At 38.8% G+C, this 27,642-nt stretch overlaps 1 protein-coding gene across 1 annotated transcript; it reads left to right on the top strand.

The window, feature by feature from the left end:
- Window positions 1–25,772, top strand: pxdc1b (PX domain containing 1b). The gene is made up of 5 exons (XM_060861648.1): window positions 1–717; window positions 16,853–16,944; window positions 18,388–18,505; window positions 18,763–18,874; window positions 22,663–25,772. The coding sequence occupies exons 1-5, from the start codon at window positions 462–464 to the stop codon at window positions 22,775–22,777; spliced, it is 693 nt and encodes a 230-aa protein (XP_060717631.1). The 5' UTR covers window positions 1–461; the 3' UTR covers window positions 22,778–25,772.
- The last annotated feature ends 1,870 nt before the right edge of the window (window positions 25,773–27,642 follow it).

The raw sequence follows: 27,642 nt of genomic DNA, 5'->3' as shown, positions 1-27,642 counted from the left end.
TGTCACCAAATCTGATCAATCAAACACTGTCAACTGCTCCACATTACATTCAAAGCAGGCGGCGTCGTAGCACATGGTTCATCATAAAGTCCGAAATCCAGGCTCGCGTAGTGCACTGACAAGGGAATGGTCGGTATATTGGGACGCGGCCGCAATACATAACGGTTCACCTCCTTCCAGACTGATATGCCTGAAAAACTTTGTAACTTTTTACAAAGTACTGATTGGCTAAGTCTTTCATTTGTTCAGTTTGTGTTTAGAGGAACAATTTTTTAAAGTATATTTTGAGCAAGATGCCTGTATGCTATAGTCTCCTGACACGTCAGGATTCTCGCTCTCAGTTTCGTCTCGTCTTTAAGACTGTCAGGACCTCGTCACTTCATTTTACTTCACTTTAGACGACCATATTTGGTCTCGTAGCTTTAAAATACGTACTTTTTCAGAGTTGCGTACTTTATGGAATGGCATCGGCGGTGTTTGAGGGAACCTCCCTGGTCAACATGTTCGTAAAAGACTGCTGGGTTAACGGCATCCGCAAGCTGATTATAAGCCCAAGGGGCGAGGAAGAGGAGTTCTTCGACATACGGACCGAGTGGTCGGATAGAAACGTCTTGTACCTCCACCGAAGTTATGCGGATTTGGGACGACTTTTTAAAAGACTTCTGGACTGTTTCCCGGAAGACAGACGAGATTTGTCCAAGTCACCTTTAATAGAAGGTCGGTATAATCTTTATGTGCGCTTAATAAACAACGACCGACCAAAAAAACCAGCATATTCTAATGTAAATGACAGCGTAACTGGACCCCCGACCCCGACAAATTATAGCAGTGCACTGATATCATATTAATAGAGTTCACTATCACAATATATTTTATGATATTAGTGATAATAAGAACCGTGACGTTTTATATTTTCCATATTTTTATAAAATATGATTGACTTTGTTCAACAAACTATTCTTGAAAAAATGTGATGTAATTATATTACAGCATTTAATGTTACATTGATGAATAAGGAGGTTTACGTGTAAACTTGTTGAGCGTCTAAAATGTATACGTTTGAACAATACGTTTTTACGGTGATTACCGTAAAACCCCGTGCATACATTTCACACGGTCTTGCTAGTGAGTAACTATCCAATTTTTCCTGAGGGCGAAGCTATAAAATCAATTATGGGTAAAACTTCAGTGTTAAAATCAATACTGTTTGTTTGCTTTGAATGTGACTATGTTAAAATATGTTCGTGGCTGTGCTTTTAACCAGCGAAACGATTGTGGCGTAAAGACGTGTGCTATATACTGAGAGCCAAAGTTAACTTCTGTGGACTGCTTCTGTGGGTGATTGTACAGAAAAATACATCCAAACTCTTCATTAAATTACCTCCATAAGGCTGTAGCTATAAAACACCCGTAGAGCTCAAATAATGCAACTACTACTACTACTACTACTACTAATCATAATCATAGGAATTTTATTCTTCATTTACTGAGTTTCCACAGTATTTCAGCTTTGTGACTTAAAGAGCCACCCTGGACCTGCGATACATGAGGAATGTGCAGTCTTTGTGACACCTGACATTGACACTATATCCCAAGCTCTGTGATGAGACATGTTCAAGCTTTGGCTTGGCTCTAGGTCTTCTAGGATTTTAAGTACACAGAATAATTTCAAACTGCCTTGAGAAACACCCAGGTTTATTGCTGTAAAGGTGCTAGTAAGCCTCTGAGCTTTGTGAATGAGCTTTAAAATACGTTAAATCTATCATCTTTACTGCATCTATCATTACTTTCCAATGACTTACACTGACACATTGCATTGGAATGATCCTATTTATATGAATAATGGAATATTCATAATATTTATAATAAATATTGAAATTGTTGATACAACAGTGCTGAATTATCAAGTCTGTTTGGGCAAGGTGTTATTAATTTGTATTATTCTTCCGTAACAGCAGTTAGCAGTTCAGAAAGTTGTAAATGCTTTCATTCTAATAGGTAATTGCTTACTGACAGTTCGCTCACATGTATTGTAGATGGTCCACATAATATAAGCCTAACAATCAACTAATTTAAGTTTTTATTTTAGCTAGTGTGTATTATTCACTTTTATTATCAATTCAAATAATATGCATAGGCCTATAAAAATTATGATTAAATGTTCAGTTTTGTGCAGGAACACAAAATATTTCACAGGAGAAATGTGGTGAACTGAAGGATTGATTATTTTTTCTTATTTCTTATTTTGATCATGATGCCTCACTTTAATACTTAAAAAATATATACTGTATCATTAAAATGGTAAAGAACATTTTCAGGAACCTTTTATCAATCTGAACAGGTTGTTGAACAATGAAATTGCTGTTAAACTGTTTTAAGCTGTTTTTAATCAGGTATGTATTATGTGTTAGTTGTTGAAATCTTGAATTTTCTGAAACTGAAGCTCTTTCTTTTCAAGCCAGGCACCCGATGCCTGTGGTTTAGGCCCCACAGCTGCCCGAGTTGGTGCGTTTGCTTTCTTCCGAGCAAGTGGACAACCTTATATTGCCTGTCTCTGACTCTGAGAAGATCAGTGTCAGCAACAAACTGCATATTGCGACTGAGCAATTGAATCTCTGCTCCCACTCTGCTTTATTTTAAAACCTGCTTCCTGTGGCTTAAGCCCCGTGATCAAAGCCGTAGTTGTAGTGTTAATTTCGTCAGACGAGACGAGATGAAATATGTTCGTCAACAACCTTTTTTTCATGACTAAGACGAGACGATGACAAGACTGCGCCACTGTCCAAAAACGCTGACTAAGACTAAATTAACATGCATTATTGTTGACGAAAAAAGACGAGACGAAAATGTTTTGTATAAAATAAAAACTAAGATAAAATCTCTCTTCATTTTCGTCTACAATTGTCTCTGCTTTTTCTTCAGCTGTTACGCCTTTAAAATATTCACAACGAGTGCTAACCACTAAGCCACCGTGCCCCCTGTACACAAACAATTTTATGAATATCTAACATGCCACCAATTTGGCTACTTTTTAGATCAATTTGTTAAAGCTGCATACGATGCTACTTATGGGTTTCAGTTTTTGCTAGTCATTGTATTTTTTTTTAAACATCTTTGTTTTACAAGGTTTTCTTGGGTTATGCCAATCGCTGGACGACTGCTGTTTGTACCCTTTGGCAAAGAAAGCATTCAGCTGTTTGGTGGCGAGTGAGGGAAACACTTTTAATTAGACCTGTAGCCTTGGTCTAATCCATAAATGACAGTACAGGTCCAGGCTCTACACTAGTTCGATCCTACTACGTAATCTCACTGGCAAGGGTTTCATTATTCTAGAGATTAGGATGCATGCTGACCATGTATTAGTGTAATTATCCCCTGCAGCGTTGTATTGGTTTGAGACTGAAGCAGTGAGGAAAAGACATGAGGCAGAGATGGAGGAAGCAGAGATGGTGATGTTGAGGTTCTCTTTAGGAGTGACAAGGATGGACAGGATTAGGAACAAGCACATCAGAGGGACAGCTCAGGTTGGCTGTTTTTGGGACAAGGTCAGTTAAGCTAGATTAAGATGGTTTGGACAGAGTAGGGAGAGTGGTTATATTGGTAAAAAGATGTTGGAGATGGAGCTGCCAGGTCAAGAGGAAGGCCAAAGAGAAGATGTATTTGTGTTAAATGAGGACATGAAGGTAAATGGTGCGAGTAGACCATGCCGAGGATAGAGTTAGGTGGAAACAGATGATTTGCTGTGGGACAAAGCCAAAAGAAGAAGATCTATAATGAGCAAACCAGAAGTGACAAGAAGAAACACTGAAAGAAACAACACCTCCTCTTCTAGGTTATAAATTGTTTCTCTTCTGTAGCTGTATACTACAGAACACTGTTAAGATGCTATGTTAAAAAATACATCATGAGATACCATTTGTACAGTGGTTTTGAAGCTCAACAATGTAGTTAATTAACCTAGACCAAGTGCATAAGTTGGCTATGGATGAATACTTAAAACAGTTACCTTTATGGAGTTTGTATCTAACAGTTTGATCACGAGGGCCCAACATCCTCTAGTGCTCAATCAAATTTGTCTGCTTTCCAGTTTGCTCTTTCAAGGGCACAAAATAGTTTGAAGCCTTATTTACAAGTGAGAGATGTTTTGTGATGAGATTTTGTTAACTAGAATCCATGTACCCTGTATAGTAGACTGTATAGCTCTGGCAGTGTTCCTCATGTCCCACCTGTACAAAGGTTATTGTGTTGCCCTCTCCAGCTTCCCCTCCTGTTATAATCTCCCAGTATCTCTGCCATGCTCTTGAAACTGTTCTGGGAGTCACTCCAAACCCCCTTGTGAAAGCACGTCTGGGTGTCGCATCCAGAAGAAGCTGGGCAATCTGTTGTATTTATTCTTACAATAGATTCCAAATGTGGTCAAGCTACAATTTTTTGACTAAAACTAGACTAAAATTAAAAGACTTTTAGTCGACTAAAACTTGACTAAGATACCTTGAGTTTTCTTTTGACTAAAACTAGACTAAAACTAAGACTAAATTAAAAATAGGTGACGAAATTAACACTACGTAGTTGGGGTTGGTGGAGGCAGAGCATGAGACAGGGAATTCCCTTTTTCTTACCCTCTCTTCCGACTCCTTGGCTGCCAGGTACTTAATCTCCCTGCCTCTGAGAGGCTCACAGGTTTTTCCACTATCTAAATCGCCTGTCTAACAGTGTAGGGTTATGTACTAAGGTTGAACCATGTACAAGGCGTACATGGTTCAACCTTGGATCTTACCAGTCTGATATCCTGTACTCCTTGGCTGCCCTGCTCAGGTATTTGGGGGAGCCCTCATCTCTCAAGTCACATAAATAGCCTGGACATTTAGGCTGTGTTTATACACTTTTAAACATATACACTTATACACATATACACTTCTGTTAAAGCAGCAGTTGGGTGAGGTATTGAAATGTGGTGTTCAAAAGAACAATTTTAAAGAATGTGCAAAACAGCGTTTGCGTGAGTGTGTGTGTGTGTTTGTTTCTTCTCAATCGTTGGGAGTGTGGAAGATTAGTGGTTACCAATCTGAAGGTTGTGAGTTCAAGCCCAGGTCCACCAAGCTACCACTGTTGGGCCCATGAGCAAGGCCCTTAACCCTCAATTGCTAAGTCTCTCTGGATAAGGGCATCTGCCGAATGCCGGAAATGTAAATGCTCGGTAACAGTTCAGTTCTGGTTGTTGAGAAGCTTGAGGGAAGAAACTGTTGCACAGTCTGTTTGCTACCCTCTGCAGGGTCTTGCGATCTGAGACGGTGCTATTCTTGAACCAGATAGTGATGCAGCTGCCTGAAATGGCCCCCAGTGTAAATATTTTATCACCTTTACTACTACTACTAGGCTACCTGTTTAGAATTAGGTTTAGAATTTATTACAAACTGCTGCTACTTACATACAAGGCTCTAAATGTTTTAGCTCCCATGTATCTAACTAGTCTTGTAACATGCTACAATCCTTCATGCTCTCTGAGATCACAAATCTCAGGACTTCTGGTAGTTCCCAGAATATTCAAATCTACTAAAGGTGGTAGAGTGTTTTTGTATTTAGCTCTCAAACTTTGTAATAGCCTTCCTGATAGTGTTCAGGGCTCAGAAACACTTTCCCAGTTTAAATGCAGATTAAAGTCCTATCTCTTTAGTCAGTCATACACATAATACATCCCATAATCTTGTGCTTTAGTACATGCACATTATCATCTAGTGTTTGCTAATATTATGAACCAGAGCTACGCTATATTTGTCTCTACTGCTTCTCTCTTTCTAACCATCCCGAGGCATCCAGAAATTGTACCAGCTCTTCTGTGCCATGAAGTTTTTGGATCTTCACTGAGATGAAGCCAACCATGTGAGAATCCTGAGACATCTAGAGATTTACCAGCTCCAGTTGGATTCAGAAATATCTGGAAATACTAAGAGGAGATGCAAACTATATGTGGTCTTTGAGGACAACAACCTCCTCATCAATACACAATTGTCAGATTGTATATTTACAATCACACCCTCCAGTGTCACCCAAATGAGGATGGGTTCCCCTTTAAGTCTGGTTCCTCTCAAGGATTCTTCCTTTACCATCTATGGAAGTTTTTCCTTGCCACAGTTGCCTCGGTCACCTCAGGCTTGTTGTTTGGGAATAAATACAAACACATTTGAATATATCTAAAATTTATCTTGATTTTTTGTATTATATTAATCTTTATATTAACTTTTAGTTTTATGTTTATGTTCTGTAATGCTGCTTTGAGACAATGTCCATTGTCATTTGAATTTGAATTTGAATTTGTAGAACATGGTCAAGATGTGGGGAGGAAGATAGGCTTTGTTTTGAGCTGGTGTTGAGTGACCAGGTGAAGTTCTCTACCAGATAAACACCAAGAAATTTGGTGCTTTTGATCCCCACAGCGGATCCGTCAATGTTCAGTGGATAGGAGTTGCTCTGTGCTCTGTCAGCAACCATCTCTTTAGTTTTATTAACATTCAGAGACCGTTTGTTGGCTTTACACCAGGCAGTTATCTGTTGCCTCCTCTTTGTATGCTGGCTCATCATTCTTGCTGGTGAGACCCACCATGACTGTGTCATCAGCAAACCTTTATGATATGGCTCAAGCTGTGCATTTCTACACTGTTGTGACTCAGCAGAGTGCACAGCAGTAGACTGAGCTCCCAGCCCTGAGGGGCCCCAGTGCTCTGCATGGTGATTCTGAGGATGCTGTTCCTGATCCCAGTCAGGAAGTCCAGGATCCAGTTGCAGAGGGAGGTGTTCGGGCCCAGCAGGCACAGCTTCTCATTCTACGAACAGCATTCGTACGTATTGTAGGGCACTCTGAGGGATGGGAACAGGCACAGAGACGGGATTAGAGCAAACAGTGTTGTGGTTTTATTTTCTTTAAGGTGCCGTTATTGTCCAGGTGGGTGATGGCCAGATACAGCTGTTTTGATGATACGCAAACTGCATGGTTCCAGTGAAGGTGGTAGCTGGGTTTTGACGTGCCTCATCGTGAGTCTAAGTCTCTAGATTTCAGCAGCGCATGCACTTTTGTCTGTATGCATGAATAGCACAATTTTGAAGTGGCTGCTGCGTGCTACTGCTGCACTGCCACCTTGGAATTCTGTAAAAAGGAGGCAGATGCAGCAGAATCCATTCTAGGAGAAGTTTAATTAGAAATACCAGTCAGAACCGGCTTGGAAAACAGAAATCAAAACACGCAATACAACACACAGCTCGGTAATGCAGCAAGACTGCAGCAAGTTTATATATAGGCATGCGCGAGAACCCACAACCTGAAAGATTTGGAATTACACAGATGGTTCCCTCAGGTTTCATGGAGGGGGAAGAGCAGGTGGAGCTGTGCTTACTCAATACATCATTTTTATCACTACACTTTGTGATTAGTTTATTTTGGAATACACCTTTTTCAAATACAGTGCCCTCCACAATTATTGGAACCCCTGTTTAAGATGTGGTCGTAGACTTCTAAAAATTCTCCTTTTTTTTTAAACAACATAGAACCCAAATGCAAAAAAAGAGAAAAACCCAACCTTTCATTTAAAGGCAGCTTAAGCTTAAGACAATCAATAGCCTTTATAAGCATTAAAAACAAGACACATGTTTGTCCAATGTCCCAACCTCTAAGCTACAACTTTCAAGTTTGTTTCAGTTTATTTCAGATTATGTTTCTGTTTCAGAGTACGCCTGCACAAAAAGGGTTCTATTGGTTCTTTCTTGAACTTCCTCAAGTTAGTCTAATGTGTCTAATATAACTTTGTGTTCTAGATTGATCATTAGATAGAGCTTTCTGGCCACTCATTTAATGTTTAGAATACCTGTGGAAGGACCTCTGGGCTAGATATTGTATAACAACTGTAAAGAGCTTGTTTTGGTTGGTCAATTGAAGCCTCATTTCCAGGTGAATGTTTATGTTTTAGAGGTAGCCCTGGATCTTGTGTCCTCTAGTCAGATTCGACCAGGAAACAGCAAACCAATATCACCATCATCCTCATGTCAAAATATAAAGAAAGGCTAAAACAGGAAGTTTTGAGGGAGGTTGTGTGCTGAATGGCTGCTTTTGCAGGATGCTCTAGATGTTGCAGACTGGGATATGTTCAGGTGCAGCTCGGATGACATAGACATGTTTACGGAAGCAGTTGTATGATTTATTGAGAAACCAGCAGATGATACAGTTATACATCTTACAGCATGCACTGAGTGGTGAAATTAGCAAAGTAGCACTACTAGAAGAAACAAAAGTCACAGTTTCAACATGTTGGCTCTAGGAGCTTGTGGCAGGGACCAAGAATAATTACAAGCTACAAAACAGCATCCTCCAAAACGGTGAATGCATATGTGTAATGAAATCCCTGATGCAGAGCGTGTGAGATCCATGTGCAGATTTAATGAAAGTGCAAACACAAACAAAGCAATTCCAATGTAATCCAAGGCAAAATCCAACAAACAGGCAAAAGGGTCAAAACCTGGAAACCAGAAAACACACAGGTGAGATAATCCAATAATGGGCAAGGCAGAAATTGTAAAAGCAATAATACATGGTCAATACAATACAGTGGTCATACACAAAGAGCTAAATACAGGCAATACAAAAGGCTGGATATAAACACAAAGGAATACTACTTTAAGCTAGAGTTAGCATGAGCTTAGTCTGTGTCTGTGGAGGCCTGAAACAATTTCGGCCAGGAAGTGAGAATTTGAGAGCCAGGAACTCGGCTGAGAGTTTGGAGGGGAGGTAACAGGATGTTACAATATGTTTCTGTGGCAGACCAGCAAAACCGTACACCATATTTAAAGCAATATTTAACAATGAATGCGATATTTAACACCGTATTTAACACTGAATTTCACTGTGCTGTAATATATATTGTACCTATCTTTTTCCATTATTTTTCTTTACAGGTGCCAATGTAATGCAATAATCAATATTATTCATGTCACTGGCCAGCAGTTTTAATGTTATGGCTGATCGGTTACATTGCAATTACACGTTCAGTTGTTTCTTGGGATCTTTTTTGCAGCCTCTGTTACCATGTTACAAATACCACATGCAACAACTTAATCTGAACACAGTAACACACGTTACTCAATTCTTATAAATTCTTGTAAAGCCTAGTCAAATTCCTGACCTGAATCCTATTGAGATGCTGTGGCATGACCTTAAAAAGGCAGTTCATGCTCAAAAACTCTCTAATGTGGCTGAATTACAACAATTCTGTCAAGATGAGTGGATCAAAATTCCTCCACAGTGCTGTAACAGACTAATTGCAAGTTATCGCAAATGGTTGATTGCAGTTCTTGCTGCTAAGGGTGGCCCAACCACTTATTGGGTTTAGGGGGCAAACAATTTTTCACACCAGGCCTTCATTTAAAAACTGCATGTTGTGTTTACTTGTATTATCTTTGACCAATATTTAAATTTGTTTGATTATCTGAAACATTAAAGTGTGGCAAACATGCAAAAAAAAATCAGGAAGGGGCCAACACTTTTTTACAGCACTGTATATGAATCAGTTTATGTGTCTTCTCAGTAATGAGAACAGGAAAATACATGGAAAATATACTTTGTATAACCTATGTAAAAAAAAAATATTTTCCAGTTATGTGGACAGTCTTCAACTCGGGTGCTTTAGAATATATTGCACAACATAACCAAGAGTATAAAAGTTCTGGGAAATAAAGTGTCCAACCACTCCACATTCAGCAAACCTGAGCGACTTCTGAAGGTGGTAAGGCAACAGCATCCAGATGCCAAAAACTCTAGGCCCTCGAATCCTCCAGATTAGCTCCTTTAACTAAGAAAAGCTATTTATAAAAATCTGGACAAAACAAATGTGTTTTCAGACTGGACTTAAACAATACGGCTGTGTCTGAGTCCCAAACACTAATTGGAATTCTGTTCTATAGCTGTGGGGCTCTGTAAGAAAAAAGCTTTGAAAAAGCTACCCCTGCTGACACCCCTGCTTTAGTACTTGAGGTTCTACCAATTGCCTTGAGGTACTACCCTTTATAGGTTAGTAATAGTATTTTATAATTAATGCGAAATTTCACAGGAAGCCAAGGCAATGTGGATAGGATAGGGATGATGTGTACATATCTTCTGGTTCTAGTTAGGACTCTAGCTGCTGTGTTCTGGACTAACTGGTGCTTTTTTTATTCTCCTACTGAAACATCCAGACATTAAAGCATTACAATAACAATGGTAACAAATGCATGAACTCGTGTTTCTGCATCATGTAATGACATCATAATTCTCACTTACTCTCACTCACTCATTTTCTACCGCTTATCCGACTACCTCGGGTCATCATAATTCTTATCTTAAGCCCTATTTGGACGGGATTAGTTTTACGTGGGGACATGGGGGTAAAGTAATTATTAACAGAGCTTCTCTGTGATTTTAGTCCCGTCCGAATGTGCCATCTCGGTAATCATTACGGTCAGTAAAGATTACGGCGACTTTTACCTTCTGTAAAAAGGTCCGGAAAAATTACCTCAGGTAATACTAATCCCGTCCGAATAGACCCGCTGTAAATATGTCGCATTTTGCAAGCATGGAGGCGCCATGTTGTCTGTTTGCACACGTGATAACAGGAAGCAACGTCATACGCACATGATGACAAGGAGGTTACTGTGGTGCGTAAAGCGAGTTACCCCTCCCACTTCTGCTAGTTTTACTGAGATGTCTTGTCCCGTGCGAATTGGCCAATTAATATTACAGACGTCCTGAGGTAAAATTGCATTACTCCACGTCCCCACATAAAAATTCCCGTCCGAATAGGGCTTTAACAATATTTCTGAGATGAAAGAAAGCTACCCTTGTGATATTTATGTGAGCTTCAAATGAAAGACGGGTCAATAATCATACCAAGGTATTTTACTGCTGAACATGATGAAATAGAAAGACCATCCAGAGTTAATCTGTAATCAGAAAGCTTATTTCTACCTCCGTGAAGTTGGCACCCCATAAAAAGAAATAATCACCAAAACTATGCCATTCGTTTGTGCTACGTTTGTGCTGATTTGTGCCGCAAAAACGAACGTTTGTGCTGGTTTGGTGTTTGAGATATTAAACATTATTTTTTTGACCGTGTGACGTCACTTTCCACGCCACATCGCCCTAATCGCTCAAAACCGGTTTAGTTCGTTCGTGCTCGATTTGTTCCCATTTGTGCCGTTAAAACAAACACTGTATCTGTTTTCCTTCCTGAGATATAACCAAAATATTTTTGGGAACTGTGACGTCACTCTCCACCCCAGTTCGTCTAAATCACACAAAACTGGTGTCATTCGTTTGTGCTCGATTTGTGCCAGTTTGTGCCGTTGAAATGAACGTCAAGTTTATTTCTCTTCCTTAGAAATAACAAATACAATACGGGACAGTGACGTCACTCTCCACCCCATGCCGTCCAAATCTCTCCAAACCGGTGGCGTTCGTTTGTGCTTGATTTGTGCCCATTCGTGCGCTAGGAAAAACATTTAAAAACTTATTCTTAAACTTATTCACTTCTTGAGAAATTATAAAATCACTTAAGGAGCACTCACGTCACGCAAACCGTCCTCCATCCATCTCCTCTACACGTCACTCTCTTTTTTGCTTGCGTGGTGCTGTCATTGGACAAAAATTTTTATCTGTGACTTAATCGAGCTCAAAATCTAACAAAGGAGGTCAATATTTGTTGACGTTTATTACATTTATTCACATTGTGCAGTGCTTAATGTAAATAAATGTTTTTAAGGGGCCAGAAACATGTTAAATGTCTATTGACTGTTAAAAGCATTTAGAAAACTTAAGACAATACACAATTATATTTTTCCGCATTTTTATTGGACAAAATCCATCAGTCCTCTTACAATATTAGTACAGACAGAGAAGTTACAGTACATTGCAGGTAAGATGTAAGATCACAGTGCATTGGAGATTATCTAAGATAGAAAACATTACGAAATACATTACCTGACAACTTCAAGCACAGATCTAAAATGCTAAACTCCACAGTTAAAATGGGAAAAACACGGCAAACAGTAAAAACCAGCACCGCGCAAGCACAAAAAAAGCGTGACCGTATTTACACAATAGGTATATAGAACGACTTGGGGGTCACATCTCCTCCAGACATTTTATAATTTCCTTATGAAGGGAATAAATAAGTTATATATGGTGTTATACAGCACAAACAAATAGTACCGGGTTAAGGCGATTTGGACGACAACCCGGTTCTATTTGTGATTCAATGACCCATTCATAAAAGCGGTTTCTTTCGTTCCGAATGAACGAATCAGCTGTTTTGAATAGATTTAATAAATAACTCAGGGCTCAAAAAAACAGTACATTGTGGCCTTCTATTGGGATTTTTTTGGGAAAAAGTGTAATTACATTTTTTTTCTATCGTTTCATATTTCTGTGTTCTAATTTTTTTAATTAATCTCATAATTATTTATTCACTATAAATGCATGCAGGACCACAATTTTTCTTTTAGATTAAAATCAGGACGTTGACTTGACCATTCTAACACATTATCTTTGTTCCTCTTTAATCATGCTTTGGTAGAAAGACTTGGGTGCTTGTGATCGTTGTCGGTGTATGACACATTTTTTCTTAAGATTCAGTTCATGGACAGATGTTTTGAATTCTGAAGTCATTATTTCATCAATGATGACAAGCTGGCCCAGATGCAGCAATACCACTCCAAAGCATCGTACTAACACCACCATGTTTCACAGACTGTATAAGGTTCTTATGCTGGAATTCAGTATTTTACTTTCTCCAAAGATAATGCATTTTTTTTTTAAAGCATTTTTTAAAGCATTTTTTAAAGCATATAAAGCATTTTTTAAAGCATTTTTCTTTCTCAGTGACTTTCTCATCTCTATCCTGAATCAGGAAAGTATGCCTCTCCTGCACTGCTGCACCTTTGTTTCTTTTGCCTTTTTAATGTTTTTTGAACCTCCCAACTCTCAGTAAGTTGTTGCAGGTTGAAAGTAATTTCAATACACAGGTTGAAAGTAATGTACTAATGGTTTTCCCAAATCATGTCTAGGTCAAATTCATACTTTGTCATAAAACCCAGTACAACGTTATTCTTCTACTACAAATTTAATTTCTTCTGTCAATTCTTTATATGTGTATGTGTGTGCAAATGTTAGTTAAAGGTGCTCTGTGTTTCATGCTCATAATCACTCCTTCAATAGTAATAACTGCTTAGAATTAATGCATGACTTCAGCAAAATTTTCAGTGGACTAAGTCTTGCTAAGTATGGGAAGCCATATTACCTCTCGCTGTATACTAGCATTTAAATTAATGCATGTTATGGTTCTCTTGGGTCCACCAACAACACTACTCTACAGTAGATCGTCCTTTGCCAATTGGCTTCACCCAGGACAGAGTATTAGTATCAGTCAACATTTTCATTAAATTTAATGAAATTAAATTTATTTGTATAGCACCTTTAACAATGTACATTGTCATTTATAAAGTTTAAAATTAAATTAATATTTATCCATAATATTTATCTTTAATGAGAACGCCTGAGGCAATGGTGCCGAGGAAACACTCCCTGATATGATATGATGAAGAAACCTTGAGAGGAGCCATGCTAGGAAGGGAACCCATCCTGTCCGGTGTTATCGAAATGAGGATGGGTTCCCTTCCTAGCATATTTACATTTATATTTACATATTTATATTTAAATATGTAAATATAAATGTAAATATGTCCTTTATACAACTGTTTATAGTCAATGGTATTGTGCCACCAAGAGCTCCTGAGCAACTAATGTCTGTAATTTCTGAGTTTGTTATAGACTTGTATAGATTTTGAGACTTCCTGCCCAAGTCTTAAGATGTTCAATGATGAAGACACAAGCAAAGAGCTGACAACAGCAGTTCAAAGACGACGTGATAGTCTCCAAGTGGTTCTACACAGCAATCCCATGGGCCACAGCCATCCTCAGCATCTGTGTGCACTACCAAGAAATGAGACTTCAACCAGAAGCAGGGCACCAGGATAGATCAGGCAGGTCCAAGAAAAAGCGGTCACAAAACAAATGATCAGTGAGACTGTGTTTGAGTCCCAAACACTATCTAAAAGGTTGTTCCATAACTTTGTAAAAAAAAGCTTTGCCCCCTGCTGTAGTCTTGACTACTTGAGGTACTACCAAATAGCCTGCACCTTTTGATCAGTTGTGGCTTGAGACCATTCAGTTCTTTATAGGTCAGTAAAGGTTTTTTATATTCAATGCAAAATTTGACTTGGAGCCTGTGCAGTGTGGATAAGAAGGTCATCAAGGAGACACAACCCTGATCAGTAACAGGTTATTTAGCACTTCAACAAGTACTGTCTCTGAGTAATGATAAGGCATATATCCTGACCGATACATTTCATAAATGTTACTCCTCTGTATGTATGAATATAACCTTTTCTAGGGATCAAGTGAGATAAAGTCGAGGTTTAATATTGGCCTATAGCTGGACAACTGACATGTTTCAAGGTTGGGTTTTTTAATCAGGGGTTTGATAACTTCTGGTTTAAATGATTTAGGCCATAGGTGACTAACAGGCGGACCGCGGTCTGGGTCCGGACCCAGAAGCTGTCCAATCTGGACCCGGACCTACAGCCAAAACAAAAGGTTATGATTTAAAACTTGACGAAGCGCTTCTATTTTAACCGGTGCAGCTTTTGCAGTCTTTACGGTAAAGGTAATGGAAACGCACAGACCAATCAAGTCTGTGCATTCCTGAAGTAAACCCTGCGACTCAACAGTGCAAGACAGATGAGAGAGAATTAGAGTAAAGTTACACATGAAAGAAAGATAGCGATACATGTAGAAAACAAAGGGAGAGAAACAGACGAGCGAGACGGAGAAAGGGAGAGAAACAGACGAGTGAGACGGAGAAAGGGAGAGAAACAGACGAGTGAGACGGAGAAAGGGAGAGAAACAGACGAGTGCAATGGAGACTGATTTCTGTTCACACTTCAGCAGAGTGTCTCATATTATGAGGCATTGTGAAATACCATTATGAGACGACAAAAATTTTTTCGAACAAACATATCCACTCTAATCTGAAGACAGAGTCCCTGAGACAGCTTTCCCAGGTCTGAGGGAAGTAGCCCTATACATCCTGACCATGTTTGGCTCTACATACAACTGCGAGGCAGCTTTCTCTACAATGAACATAATCCAAACTAAATATGGTTCCAGGGTCACTAATGAGCACCTCCACATGTGTATGAGAACGGCCCTGACTCCATTCAAGCCCAGGTTTAACATCCTGCCAAGCCAAGCTAGAGCTCAGTTCTCTCACTGAGATATAAAAGGGAAAGTTAAGCACTTTATTTAAACATACAAAATTTTCACATTTTATTTATTTTCTCTTATTTTGAAATGTAGCCTTACTTTTATTTATTTAATGAGAGAACATTATACATATCTACAATCATACATATGTTCAGTTCTATGTTACGTGACAATAAATATTGTCAAAATGTTTTTGAATTGTACTGAATTTATTTGATTTGACAGTCAGGTATTGATTGCTTGCAGTTGTTGATACAACTACTGGGCTACTTAAATATATATCACACTAACTAGTTAGACATTATGATCTTCCGGACCTTTGCTTCAAGAAATTTTCTCTTACTGGACCTCTTTAAATTTTAGTTGAATACCTCCGATTTGGGCACATAGTCAGTAATAAAGGAAGTATGTATTATCTTTCGATGCAGTACGGTTGCAATTGGCATTATCTGTTTAAAGAAACATATAATGTATCAAACGCTGCTGAAAGGTCGAGGAGGATGAGGACAGATGACAGCTTGGCTGATCTAGCAGCATGTAGTTTCTCACAGACATCCAAAAGGGATGTCTCTGTTGAATGTGCTGCTTTACAGCCAGAATGGTTGGAGGTTGTTCTGTGGGAGATAGACAGGCAGTTGATTATAGAATTCAAGAATTTTTGAAAGAAAATTGAGGAGTGATCAGTCTGAAGTTACTGATGTCTGATTTATCCAAAGCCGGTTTCTTCAGGATGGAAATAACCCTTGCTACCTTGAAGGTAGCTGGTATATGACCAGATGTTAAGGATCCATTGATGATAGTGGTAATGAAGGGCAGAATGTCTTGCGAGATGGAGCATAGTAGAAGGGAGTGGATCCAATGGGCAGGTGGTAGGGTTGCAAGACCGGATAAATATATCTTCATATCAAAAGCTGTACTTAGATCAAGCAACACCAGCAAAGAGACAAAACTGATCAGAGGCCATTAACAGGTCATTTACATTTCATGAATGTTATTCCTATGTATGAGCATAACTGCTGAACTACAACCTTTTCTAGGATCTTGGAGGGGAGGCTTGATATTGGCCTATAGTCGCACAGCTGGCTTGGGTCAAGGTCAGCTTTTTTATTCAAAGGTTGGATAACCGCTAGCTTAAAAGATTTCGGCACATAGCCAGTACTAAAGGAAGAATTTATTATCTTTAGAATGGGTTGGGTAGCTACTGGTAATATCTGTTTAAAGAAGCATGTGTGTAAGGGATCCAGTATGCAGGTTGCTAATTTTGAAGAAGAAATCAGTAAAATAAAGTAAAATGATGTAAGTACTGATCAAAAACAAAAATATTATCTACGGCATTATCAAATTATTTGGTATTAAATGAATGGCCTGAATTTGCTGCCTGATCTTTACATTTTTCTATTGAAATAATTCATGAAGTCATTACTGGTACAAATAGATGGTGTGCGTAAAGTTGCTTTTTCCCATTAAACTGTTGTTAGTGACGTTGATGTTGTATTTGGATATTTATGTTTCCAGGTCTCAGGAAGATTAAAAAGGCAAAGGACATTGAGGTCAAGCTAATTGAGGTGGAGAGGCTGTTGAAGAATGCTATCAATATGCCTTGGAAGGTAAGTAGCACTTAATACTGATGAAGGACCACAGGGATATAATACCATACAGAAAATACCCTGATCTTAAGTGCTATTGCACAGATGAAACAGCAATTAACAACCAACAATGCCCTAATAAAAACATTTAATAAGTATTATAAATTATAGTTTTCTGGAGCACATCATTAGGTTGACCATACTAATACAGTGTAGGGCACCACTTTGCTCTCAAAACACCCTGAACTCCTCATGGCATCTAACAAGATGTCGGATTCTCTTCTGCACATATTGGTGATGGACACTGTTGTCGTTTGGAGGATTTAGAAAAGAGACAACTAAAGAATTGTGAAATTAAAAATGAGCTTTATATTTGCTTTTGCTTTTTAGTGGTACTTAAGAGGAGATAAATAAACTTGAATTGAATTGGTACTATTTGGTAAATTGGTAAATGCACATACACACACGCACATTCTCACAGATGGCTGTGTGTTTGTGTCTCTCTCTCTCTCTCACTCTCACTCTCTTGCCAGCTCTCACTTCTCCCACTTTTATCTCTGTCGCCGTTCAATGCAACAGTGAAAAATTGTTACTATGATTTAGCACAGCTGTGTGATCCTTATTTAATTTTCATTGTACTTCTGTAATTTTGAAGGCCAAAATTCTTATGAAATGTAGCTAACATTAGTGGATTTTCTTTGGTTTACCAACTCACATTGGTTTGCTAGTTCTAATATCAGTACAATGAGCTAGCTTAGATGTCAAAATGAGCAACATACCAGAACAAACTTCCTGCTGAGGGTCTGTTAAAACATGGGTTTGCTACAGTATTATCATGGGCTTCAGGTCTTCAAGTGTGTGCACATTCATTAGTCTTGACTGTCATCTTTAATACTGTCAATCAACTCAAACTCTGTTCTGTGATTAAATAACTCATTTAAAAACACATTTATTGTAAAGAAAAATATTGGTTGACATATCAAGGTCAAATGATAGAACACTGTTCCAAAATAATTATTTGTGGTTATGTAACTTAAACTTTTCCTGTTCAGGAAATGGCCAGTGTTAAACTGTTATTGGGCCTTAAACACAATTGGCCTCCACTTTTAAACTCCTGTTACAATGTTTACCTATATTTAGAGTCATTGTGCACACCATATATACATTCCATTATGAAATTATTAAGACTTACTTAGGGTTGTGAGTAGGTAGGATGGTACAGGGCTGTAGGTTAAGACAACTGGAGGTGACAAAGCAGATCAATGTTTTTCACAAGCAATTAATAAGACATTTATTCACATTTATAAGACATGTAATGAAAAAGCAGGTCTTATTCTGGATTTACTTATTATTAAAAATTATTTGAGAGATTTAAATAAAAGTATTAATTGTCAGAGGCAGAACAATATCTGTATCATGTATGCAGGTTAAGAATGCCCATACTAATGCTTCTATGCTTTATAGTTTTCCAGGTCAGAGGTTGTCTTAACATTCTTTGAACGTTCACCCCTGGATCAATTGCTAAGGAATGACAAAATCCAGAAGATACAGCCATGCTTCCAGAGCCCCTACCAGATATCAGGTATAGAAGTCTGATTGGATGTTAACTTAATATGCATGTTATTAGAAAACCTAGCCATCGAAGCAGTACTGTGATTTAAAATATTAGACAAAAAAAAATTATAAAATAAAACATAAAATGATTTTTTATCTAGACTACACAGCAGCTCTAGGCACTATAATTATCAACTGTAAACACTGAACTTGAAAATATGAATTTATGCAAGACGCAATGAATTCTTCATTTATGCTAATTACATGTTTACGTGTTTTTCTCAGAGATTATGAGGTCAAATGGCTTCTGCCTGGCAAACACAGAGACTATTGTATTTGATGAGAATGTTCCTCAGGATGAGGACAGACCATCTTCTACAGACATGGCTCACCTTTCGCAAGTGTCCAATTCTCCTTTTGAAACTCATATTCAGTTAATCTGGTTTAAGTATGAGTCAGATATTTATGACTCAAGATTTGTCTTTTCTAGTACATCACATGAATTGTGAAAATACTTTTATGGAAATGTTAGCTTATTAAACTATCCAAAACAAAAAACACAACAGGTAGCTGTGGCAATATATGTTAAATAGACATAAAAATGTTTGAGGAACAGAAAAGATAATTTAGTTTATTCAGTTTTCTCTATTGTAAAGAAAATTGGTTTGAACCTGCCTGAGCATTTTGTGGGCATTTTGTATGCTGACTTCAACTCCTCAGAAATTCCTCCTGGTTTGCACCAGAGGGAGCCATCCCCTGACTTTTGAACATTTATAGGTGAAAAGGACTCTTCCATCTTCGCTACAGTAGCTATTTATGTCAGTGCATTTTCCCGCATTTCCCAGTTCGCAACGCCCACTTCCACTTTCAGGTTGATGGCCATCTTGGATTTTAACTTCGCCATTTTATGTGACCATGCGCTATATATGGTTCTTTGCCAGACCAGATCGTCTTCTCAGTCTGCTTTGTGTTTTAACTGTCATTGTTCCTGCCTGCCATGTATTGCTCTGTTACCAGTATTTCTATTATTGGACTTGTTGTGGCTTTGTTTTCTGCCTGTTCTTTTCCCGTTTACCTGTGTTTTGGATTACTGGACTGTTTATGATTTTGTATGCTGTTTGCTCTATATTGCCTGTTGTGTATTTGGGTCCTCATCTGTCTTTCATGACAGTAGCATCGGGCAAGACATGGTGCCAGCAGACACTTGGTGCATGCAGGCTATGATTTGCACTCTGTCCCAGACCTCTGTTGACCTCTGCCTCCAGGATCTAGCTGTAAATTTGGTACTGGCATGTCGCCTTAGCAAAGCTCCTGCAGCAACCTCAGCCCTTCCTCAAGAACCTCATCTGCCTCATCTCAAGTGCTTTGTTGAGTGCTCATTTTAAATGCAGTGTTTCATTATCTTCCAAATCCAACTATCATCCTTCCCATCTGAGCGTTCTCATGGGAAGAACATGACATCTTAATCTTTTCCCACTCTCTGGATGAACACATCAACCATGTGCAAGCAATTCCAGCAATTTCTTGGCTTTGCCAACCTTTATTGGAAGTTCATCCAGGGCTAAAGTTTTATTGCTGCTTTCTTACACCAGCTCACCTCCACCCTGCGATGACCTGGGCTTGGGGGCCATCCTATCTCAGAGAGATCCCAGAGCCAACAAACTACACCCCTGCATGTTCTACTTACAATGCCTCAGCCACTAGCTGAACAACCTTTTCTTGTATGAACTGACCACAAGAACATTGAGTACCTTCAGACAGCTAGGAGGCTAAACCCTAGACAGGCTCCATAGGCCCTCTTCTTCTTCTGCCATTTTAATTTCACACTGTCCTACTACCTGGGGTCCAAGAACATCAAGACTGATATTGGTTAATGTTAATGTTAAGGCAGTTTACCGTGAGTGAGGAAGAACTGGTTGTGGAACACATTTTTCCTTTGTCTGTCATGGTCAGAGCCCTTCGCCTCAACATTGAGAAGAAGATCTAATTGTACAAAGTTGTTTGTAACCGACCATCTTCACTCTCAAGTCCTCCAGTTTTGTCATAGCTCCTGCCTTCACCCCAGTACTACTTGTACTTTGTCAGTTCTCCAGCAGCACTTATGGGGGCCTTCGTTTAAGAAGGAAATCTTGGAATTTTTGGCTATCTGCCCAGTCAGTACTCAGCATAAGATGCCCCTCTGCCTTCCCTGCTCTGTTCTCTACCTGTCCCCAGATGGCCATGGTCTCATAAATCTGTGGACCTCTTCACTGGTCTTCCTCCGTCGTCCAGACACACCACAATCCTCTCTGTGGTCGACTGGTTTTCTAAAATGGCTCACTTCATGACCCTACACAAGCTGTCATCAGCCAAGGAGATTTCCCTGCTCTTGCTCCAGCACATCTTTTGCCGGCATAGACTACCACGCAACATTGTCCACGGCAAGGCCCCCAGTTTACCTCTAACTTCTGAAGGGAGGTCTGCCAACTCCTGATTGCTTTTATCAGTCTCTCACATGACTTCCACCCACAAACTAATGAGCCCCCACAGCACAGAATAGGCTATAGCTTGGTACTGACCTTTTTTTTCAAATTTAACTACTTTTCTCAATTTGTGATAGCAGCTAAAGAATGCTCATAATTTGACCAATTTGACATTAAATTTTATTGCGTTTATTTGACTCTGATTACATCTTGATGTATTGTGCAGTATATAATTTTCAAGCCTATAAAGTAATACTAGTGCTGTCTGTGTCTCTGTTGATAGCACATCAGTGCATTCAGCTAATTCCAGTTTACCTTTAAAATTTTTGTAAATATTAGTTATGGGGACAACTGGATTAGGTGTTGGGACCATGACCACTGTTGGCCCAGCTATTATTTGTACCAGCCCAATCTAATGTAATTGCCTTGAACTGGCCATGGGTAAAAGAATGGGGAAATATTTTGCAAAAGAACAAAGGGTTATTTACCCCCAGCTATTTTACTTAGTGTTGCAGAGAAGGGCTCGGTACAGAGTGAAAGTGTGTACCAAGCAGGGCCCATCATACAATTGGATAAAAAGGTGGAAAACTGTGACTGTGGATAAGAAGCCAGATCAATAATCCAGAGCAGACAGGGCCGATTACCTGCATGGGACTGGGATGCTATAAAAAAGTGTGCAGGTAGCTGCGGATTTGCATTAGAAAGCACATTTGACATTACACCTAGGTATCAGTGTTTCTGTTGATTCACCTTCTCTTGAGATTTCCTTGAACGGAGTCAAGGAAATGACTCCGTTCAAGGAAATTGAACGGAAACAAAAAATTGTTTTTTTTTTGCAAAAAAAAATCACAATATCACCATCATGTTGGTATAATGTTTTATTGGGTTATACTGTGTTTACTTTATGCCAAATATAACAGGACCTGAATATTAGCCTAGAATGCTTGGGCCATCTTCAAAGTGTTTTTTTGTTGTTGTTGTTTGTTTGTTTGTTCCTTCTTTTATTTATTTATTTATTTTTTGCAAATGTTTCAATAGCCTTTTGGTTAACAGTGGTTTGTACCTCTCCCATTGATACTGGTTTTGCCACTGTTTTTCTAATAGTGGAATAATGAATGCTGACCTTATCAGTGTGACTCTTGCTGTGGTTTGTTGGAGTTTGAGAATCTTTCCTTTCCCAAGTGATATTTCAGAATCTTTTTTTTTCTCAGATCTTCCAAAATGTCTTTTCATCATAAGTTTGGTGCTTTTTGACACCTTGTACCATACCTCAAATTGATGGAAAGGTTCGATTTAAGTAATTTTTGGATTCGACGGGGTGGGCAGTAATCAAACCTAGGTTTGTCTAGACTAATTGAACCCAATTATCAATTAAGTTTGGTTAATTAGGAGTTAGACTAACTAAGCTGGAAATTCTGGATAACTATTAGTATATAACGGATAAACTTATTATTGTTTTAATAGTTGTTTTTTTAGGGGTAGCTCATTTTATTAAATGTTGGGATATAATGTCTAGGGTTGGGAACTGCACCTTAATGTACAGATATCTGTATGCCATTAATGCCATTTATAGGTACAATGTTTGTACTCCTGTATTTATATCGGTTTTTAGTAAAATCAGGAACATCTAAATAACTCCAAATGCATAATGTGTAGATACTTTTATACATGCATAAATTGCCTGTATTTTACTTGATTTTCATTTTAATCTCTACCCATGCAGGTATGACAAGTGTCAGTCTGTGGAACAGGACCTCAGTGATGATGACACAGAGGCATATGTAACAAACCTGTCCTACTACCACCTAGTACCATTTGAGAGGGACATCATGGAGTGAAGGGACATGATGCTGATGCTTTAAATCTCTATTCTAACAGTGCCATAAGCTGTTGGATGTCTCATTGCTGCTTAAAGTTGGCTGATTGACATGGGTGGTTAGTCTAATTTAAAGAAAATGTTTAAAAATGTTTCATTGTTGTTATTAGTCACTGCAGAGTTTTTCCATCTTAAGCAAATTAAATCTCTAAAAAGCTCTGAGCATTGTAGATGTGGCAGGTGAAACTGCAGAGAATATTTAATTCAGAATAATTATTCTGTGTCAACTATGATGCAGTAGACTCAAGTGCATAAAAATACTGGGAAGGTTGTGTTATGTATGAGAGTTATCCCTGAAATCTCCTGGTAGTGAAAAGGGTTAAACCGTTGGCACAGTCACAATGTACATATAAGAATATAAATTTGTAAAACGTCCTGATTGTTATATAAGGGAAATTAAAATCAATTTAATGATTCTCAGTTTTGTTCACAGGGGACAGTTTGAAGAAGAAAGGTAAATATCTAATTTAGGGCTTTAATAATAACAAAAAAAATACACCAGGGTAAACAGCCCAAAAGCGATGATAAAAAAACAGGCAAAATCTGTAATAAACAAACAAAAACTCCAAGGCAAGGGGCACGGTGGCTTAGTGGTTAGCACGTTCGCCTCACACCTCCAGGGTCGGGGTTCGATTCCCGCCTCCACCTTGTGTGTGTGGAGTTTGCATGTTCTCCCCGTGCCTTGGGGGTTTCCTCCGGGTACTCCGGTTTCCTCCCCTGGTCCAAAGACATGCATGGTAGGTTGATTGGCATCTCTGGAAATTTGTCCCTAGTGTGTGATTGCGTGAGTGAATGAGTGTGTGTGTGCCCTGCGATGGGTTGGCACTCCGTCCAGGGTGAATCCTGCCTTGATGCCCAATGGCGCCTGAGATAGGCACAGGCTCCCCGTGACCCGAGGTAGTTCGGATAAGCGGTAGAAGATGAATGAATGAAAACTCCAAGGCAGAGAGGGAAGACAGAACATCAAAGGAAAAAAAATGTGGACACAGAGAGCTAACAAATAAGGCATTTTAACTTCAGCAAGAGTAAACTATCCATAGCAACAATGAAACTGAGGTCTTTATAGAAGCTATACAAATTAATTGGAGTACAGGTGGGAACCTGAGTCAGTAGGCATAGTGGTAGAGGATCCTGGGATTTGGGCTTTCTTGAACAACTCAGTTTATGAAAGTCATGATTAATAATCATGAAGTCAAATACAGAAAAACTTTGTTAAAATAGTGAGTATCAAAAATTTCAAGAATTGATAAGGCTATATGAAAGCGATGACTACAAGGCAGAATTTTCCTGATATTTGCTAATAATGCAAATAGCTAAGGAGATTAGCTTTCCTCAGTGCCACACAGGAACTTGATTGTTGAAACCATTTATGACTGCTCATAACTCAGCACAGGGAGCTCAAATCTTATATAGCGAACCTGAAAACAAGGAACAAAAAATAGACGTGAATTTATTTATCAGTTTAAAAAACAAATTATCTGCTCCTGATTTATTTATTTGTCTATATATAATCAACATGTGATTACCTATAATGCCTTCTGACTACCTGCTAGACAAACTTTGTTTAGGAGGAGCTAAAGATTCCAATGCGAGTTGTGGGTGCTGTTTCCAGACTCAAACAGCGTGAGCTCTGTAGTACAGTATTCTCCTTTGCCAAAAGCTAACAATGCAGTTTGATGTCTAGTAAAGCCAAAAAACAAGGCACAGTTCTGTACAGTGTACTGTAAACACTCTTGTATTGTTTATATTTTCTAGATTTTAATATTATGTAATTAAACACTTCCTGGTTCCTTTCCAAGTGACCATTGTTCTTTCATGTGTCTAGCCTTCCTGCTTGCACTGATCTTAGACAATTAAACAAAACAAAAAAACAAATAGATGGAGTAATTTAAATGGCTTTATTTGTATTATTTTTTTTATTTAACATGAAATATTTATCAGGGGGCACGGTGGCTTAGTGGTTAGCACGTTTGCCTCACACCTCCAGGGTCGGGGTTCGATTCCCGCCTCCACCTTGTGTGTGTGGAGTTTGCATGTTCTCCCCGTGCCTCGGGGGTTTCCTCCGGGTACTCCGGTTTCCTCCCCCGGTCCAAAGACATGCATGGTAGGTTGATTGGCATCTCTGGAAAATTGTCCCTAGTGTGTGATTGCGTGAGTGAATGAGTGTGTGTGTGTGCCCTGCGATGGGTTGGCACTCCGTCCAGGGTGAATCCTGCCTTGATGCCCGATGACGCCTGAGATAGGCACAGGCTCCCCGTGACCCGAGGTAGTTCGGATAAGCGGTAGAAGATGAATGAATGAATGAATGAATGAAATATTTATTATTTTTCTAATCATGAAATTTTATTTTTTATCATTTGTTATATAATTAGTGTGTCTGTTCCTCTTATCCAGTTATAAGTCAATAGAAGTAGGAAATAAAAGGAAAAAATCTATTTATTCAGCTGATTGTATTTTAAGATATAAAATTGTTGTATTAATTTTTATTGTTTATTATTTTTAATCTGCCTTTAAAGCTTGTTTTCTGTGTATTTCTTTGCCATGTTCCATACCATTATTAAACTCATGTGCAATAACGTTCTCTCTGTGGCATTGATGGGGCACAGATAACAGAATTTTATATACAGTAACTGAAAGGCTTCATAACAGAAAAATACATTTGTTTAGTAAATCCCTGGAATATTAATTGTTAATTAATTGTAAACAAAAGGAGAAATTATCTATTGTGTGTGATTAATTATATCACTTCGATACAGTATACATCCTTGTTTTGCGCTGCTTTAACATGTCCTGTGTAATCAATAAAACATGACAGAGCATGCTGTATTAAGGGAAATAGTATAGGACAGGGTGACATGCGATCTATGTAAAACAGAGTTACTGTCATGAACCTGAAGTTCTAGTTTTCTCTCTCTCTCGACACAAAATAAATATTTTTACTGTAAAATGGCAAAATATGCTGTCAGTAAAAAATGTCAGTAATATATTTATTTATAAATAAAACACATTGCAAATACCAAAGCAAATGTGTTTTTTAAATTTATTTATATACTTACTTATTGCACAATTATCTGTCTGCGTTGGCTATCTACGAATTAGTTTAGGCTTACGTGATCCTTTCACTGTTTTATTTTTGGACCTAGGCCATAGTACATGGCAGATGCTGTTCAATGGTACTAGCCCCTCATTATTTGTCCTGCTATTGACCAAAAAGGCAGCAGGTATAGCTCTGCCTTTTTTTCCTGGCTTGTTTCACATGCATTAAGAACAATCAACTAGTTTGTGACTAGATGTTCTACTGAAGAATGAAGCACATACGGAGAAATGAGAAAAGGAAGGTGGCTTTGGAAACGGATTAAATAACTGTTATGGATTTGGGAATGGTTTAAATAACTTAAGCTCCAGTTAATTACTCCCATATTTTCGAAGTGAATCTTAGATATGAAATAAAAGCATCGTGTTGGATATGCTCTGTTATCTGCCAATTCACTCAAGGTTCTCTCATACATACTTTTTTGTCAGCCTGCATGGCATGCATTTCTAGTTTTGTGAGGTCACTTCCAGTTTCCATCCTGCCTTGATGCCCGATGACGCCTGAGATAGGCACAGGCTCCCCGTGACCCGAGGTACAGGTAGTTCGGATAAGCGGTAGAAAATGAGTGAGTGAGAGTGACTTCCAGTTTCCGCCATTTTATGCTCCTCTGCCCTATAAAAGCACACGGGCTGCTCATGTTCCTCGCCAGATGATGTTTTCAGTTAGCCTTGCGCTTCTGTCTAGTACAATCCTGCCATTGTTCCTGTACTTACATGGTTTCACTCTGCCTATTCCCAGCTCACGATTCTGCCTGTCCTGCATTACTCCTGCCTGGTTTGACCTTGCCTGTTCTATTGTTATTTGTCTCTGCCTACACTGCATTGCTCTGCTACCTGTGTTTTGGATTATTGTACTGTTTCTCGACTCTGCTTGTGAATCGTCTCCATTGCCCAGTTTGCCAATGTTCAGATTAATGGATTGTTATGACTTTGGTTTCTGCCTGCCCCTCTCTGCCCTGCTGGCTTATGTTTTGGATTATTGAACTGTTAAGTACACTGTTTGCTGTCTGCACTACATTATACTGTTCTCCTATGCCTGGAATTATTGGACTGTGTGAAGCCTTGAACTCTCTCTCTGTATTGAGCCAGTCTTCATTAAAGACAGTTCATTTAAACTCTGGTCACTGTCTTGCATTTGGGTCTGGATAACTGCTACTTCTGACAGTTTTCATTCTATTCTTCAGAACGCCTGTCATAGAATTCATAGAGTTGTTTTCCATAGGTTCTATTTTTAGTGTTGCACACAGAAAGTCAGAACTGCCAATGTTCGTCTATGCTCATTATTAAATGTTCTGTATAATGCGTTTATGCATCAATGTAAGTACACAGCTTTTAAATGTACCTACAATTAGGGTTGCAAAGGAGCAGAAACATTTCCAGAAACCATCCATGGGAACTTAATCTGAGGAATTTTGGAAAGTTTAAAGTTGGAAAAATGTATATAAACGGTATCATGTAAAAGCTTAAATATAAATAGAGGGAAAAATGGTGAGAGAGGGGGGGGAGAGAGAGAAAGTGCAGCACACAGGTCCACATTAGCAGCCCCGCCTCGCACTTTACTCTAGCGGCACTGACTCTGGTGCTGAAGCATCTGGCAGCGTTGTCAGTGGCGCTGCATGTATATGGTGCTGCAACGTGCCTTTTTTTTTTTACCGGTTTTATCTTTTTTGGGGACAAGGAGCGGTTTTTCTAAATACTCAAAGATGCATATTTTTTGACATTTTTTGTGTGCAG

Source organism: Tachysurus vachellii, chromosome 25 (genome assembly GCF_030014155.1).
Source record: "Tachysurus vachellii isolate PV-2020 chromosome 25, HZAU_Pvac_v1, whole genome shotgun sequence".
Lineage (NCBI taxonomy): Eukaryota > Metazoa > Chordata > Actinopteri > Siluriformes > Bagridae > Tachysurus > Tachysurus vachellii.
Note: the sequence above shows the minus strand (reverse complement) of the source record. Positions and strands in the feature narration are given on the sequence as shown.

Coding starts and splice junctions, on each gene's coding strand:
- pxdc1b (XM_060861648.1), top strand. CDS start 462: ATGGCATCGGCGGTGTTTGAGGGAACCTCCCTGGTCAACATGTTCGTA. Junction 16,945..18,387: donor CTATCAATATGCCTTGGAAG/GTAAGTAGCACT, acceptor TATGCTTTATAG/TTTTCCAGGTCAGAGGTTGT. Junction 18,875..22,662: donor ACAGACATGGCTCACCTTTC/GCAAGTGTCCAA, acceptor CTACCCATGCAG/GTATGACAAGTGTCAGTCTG.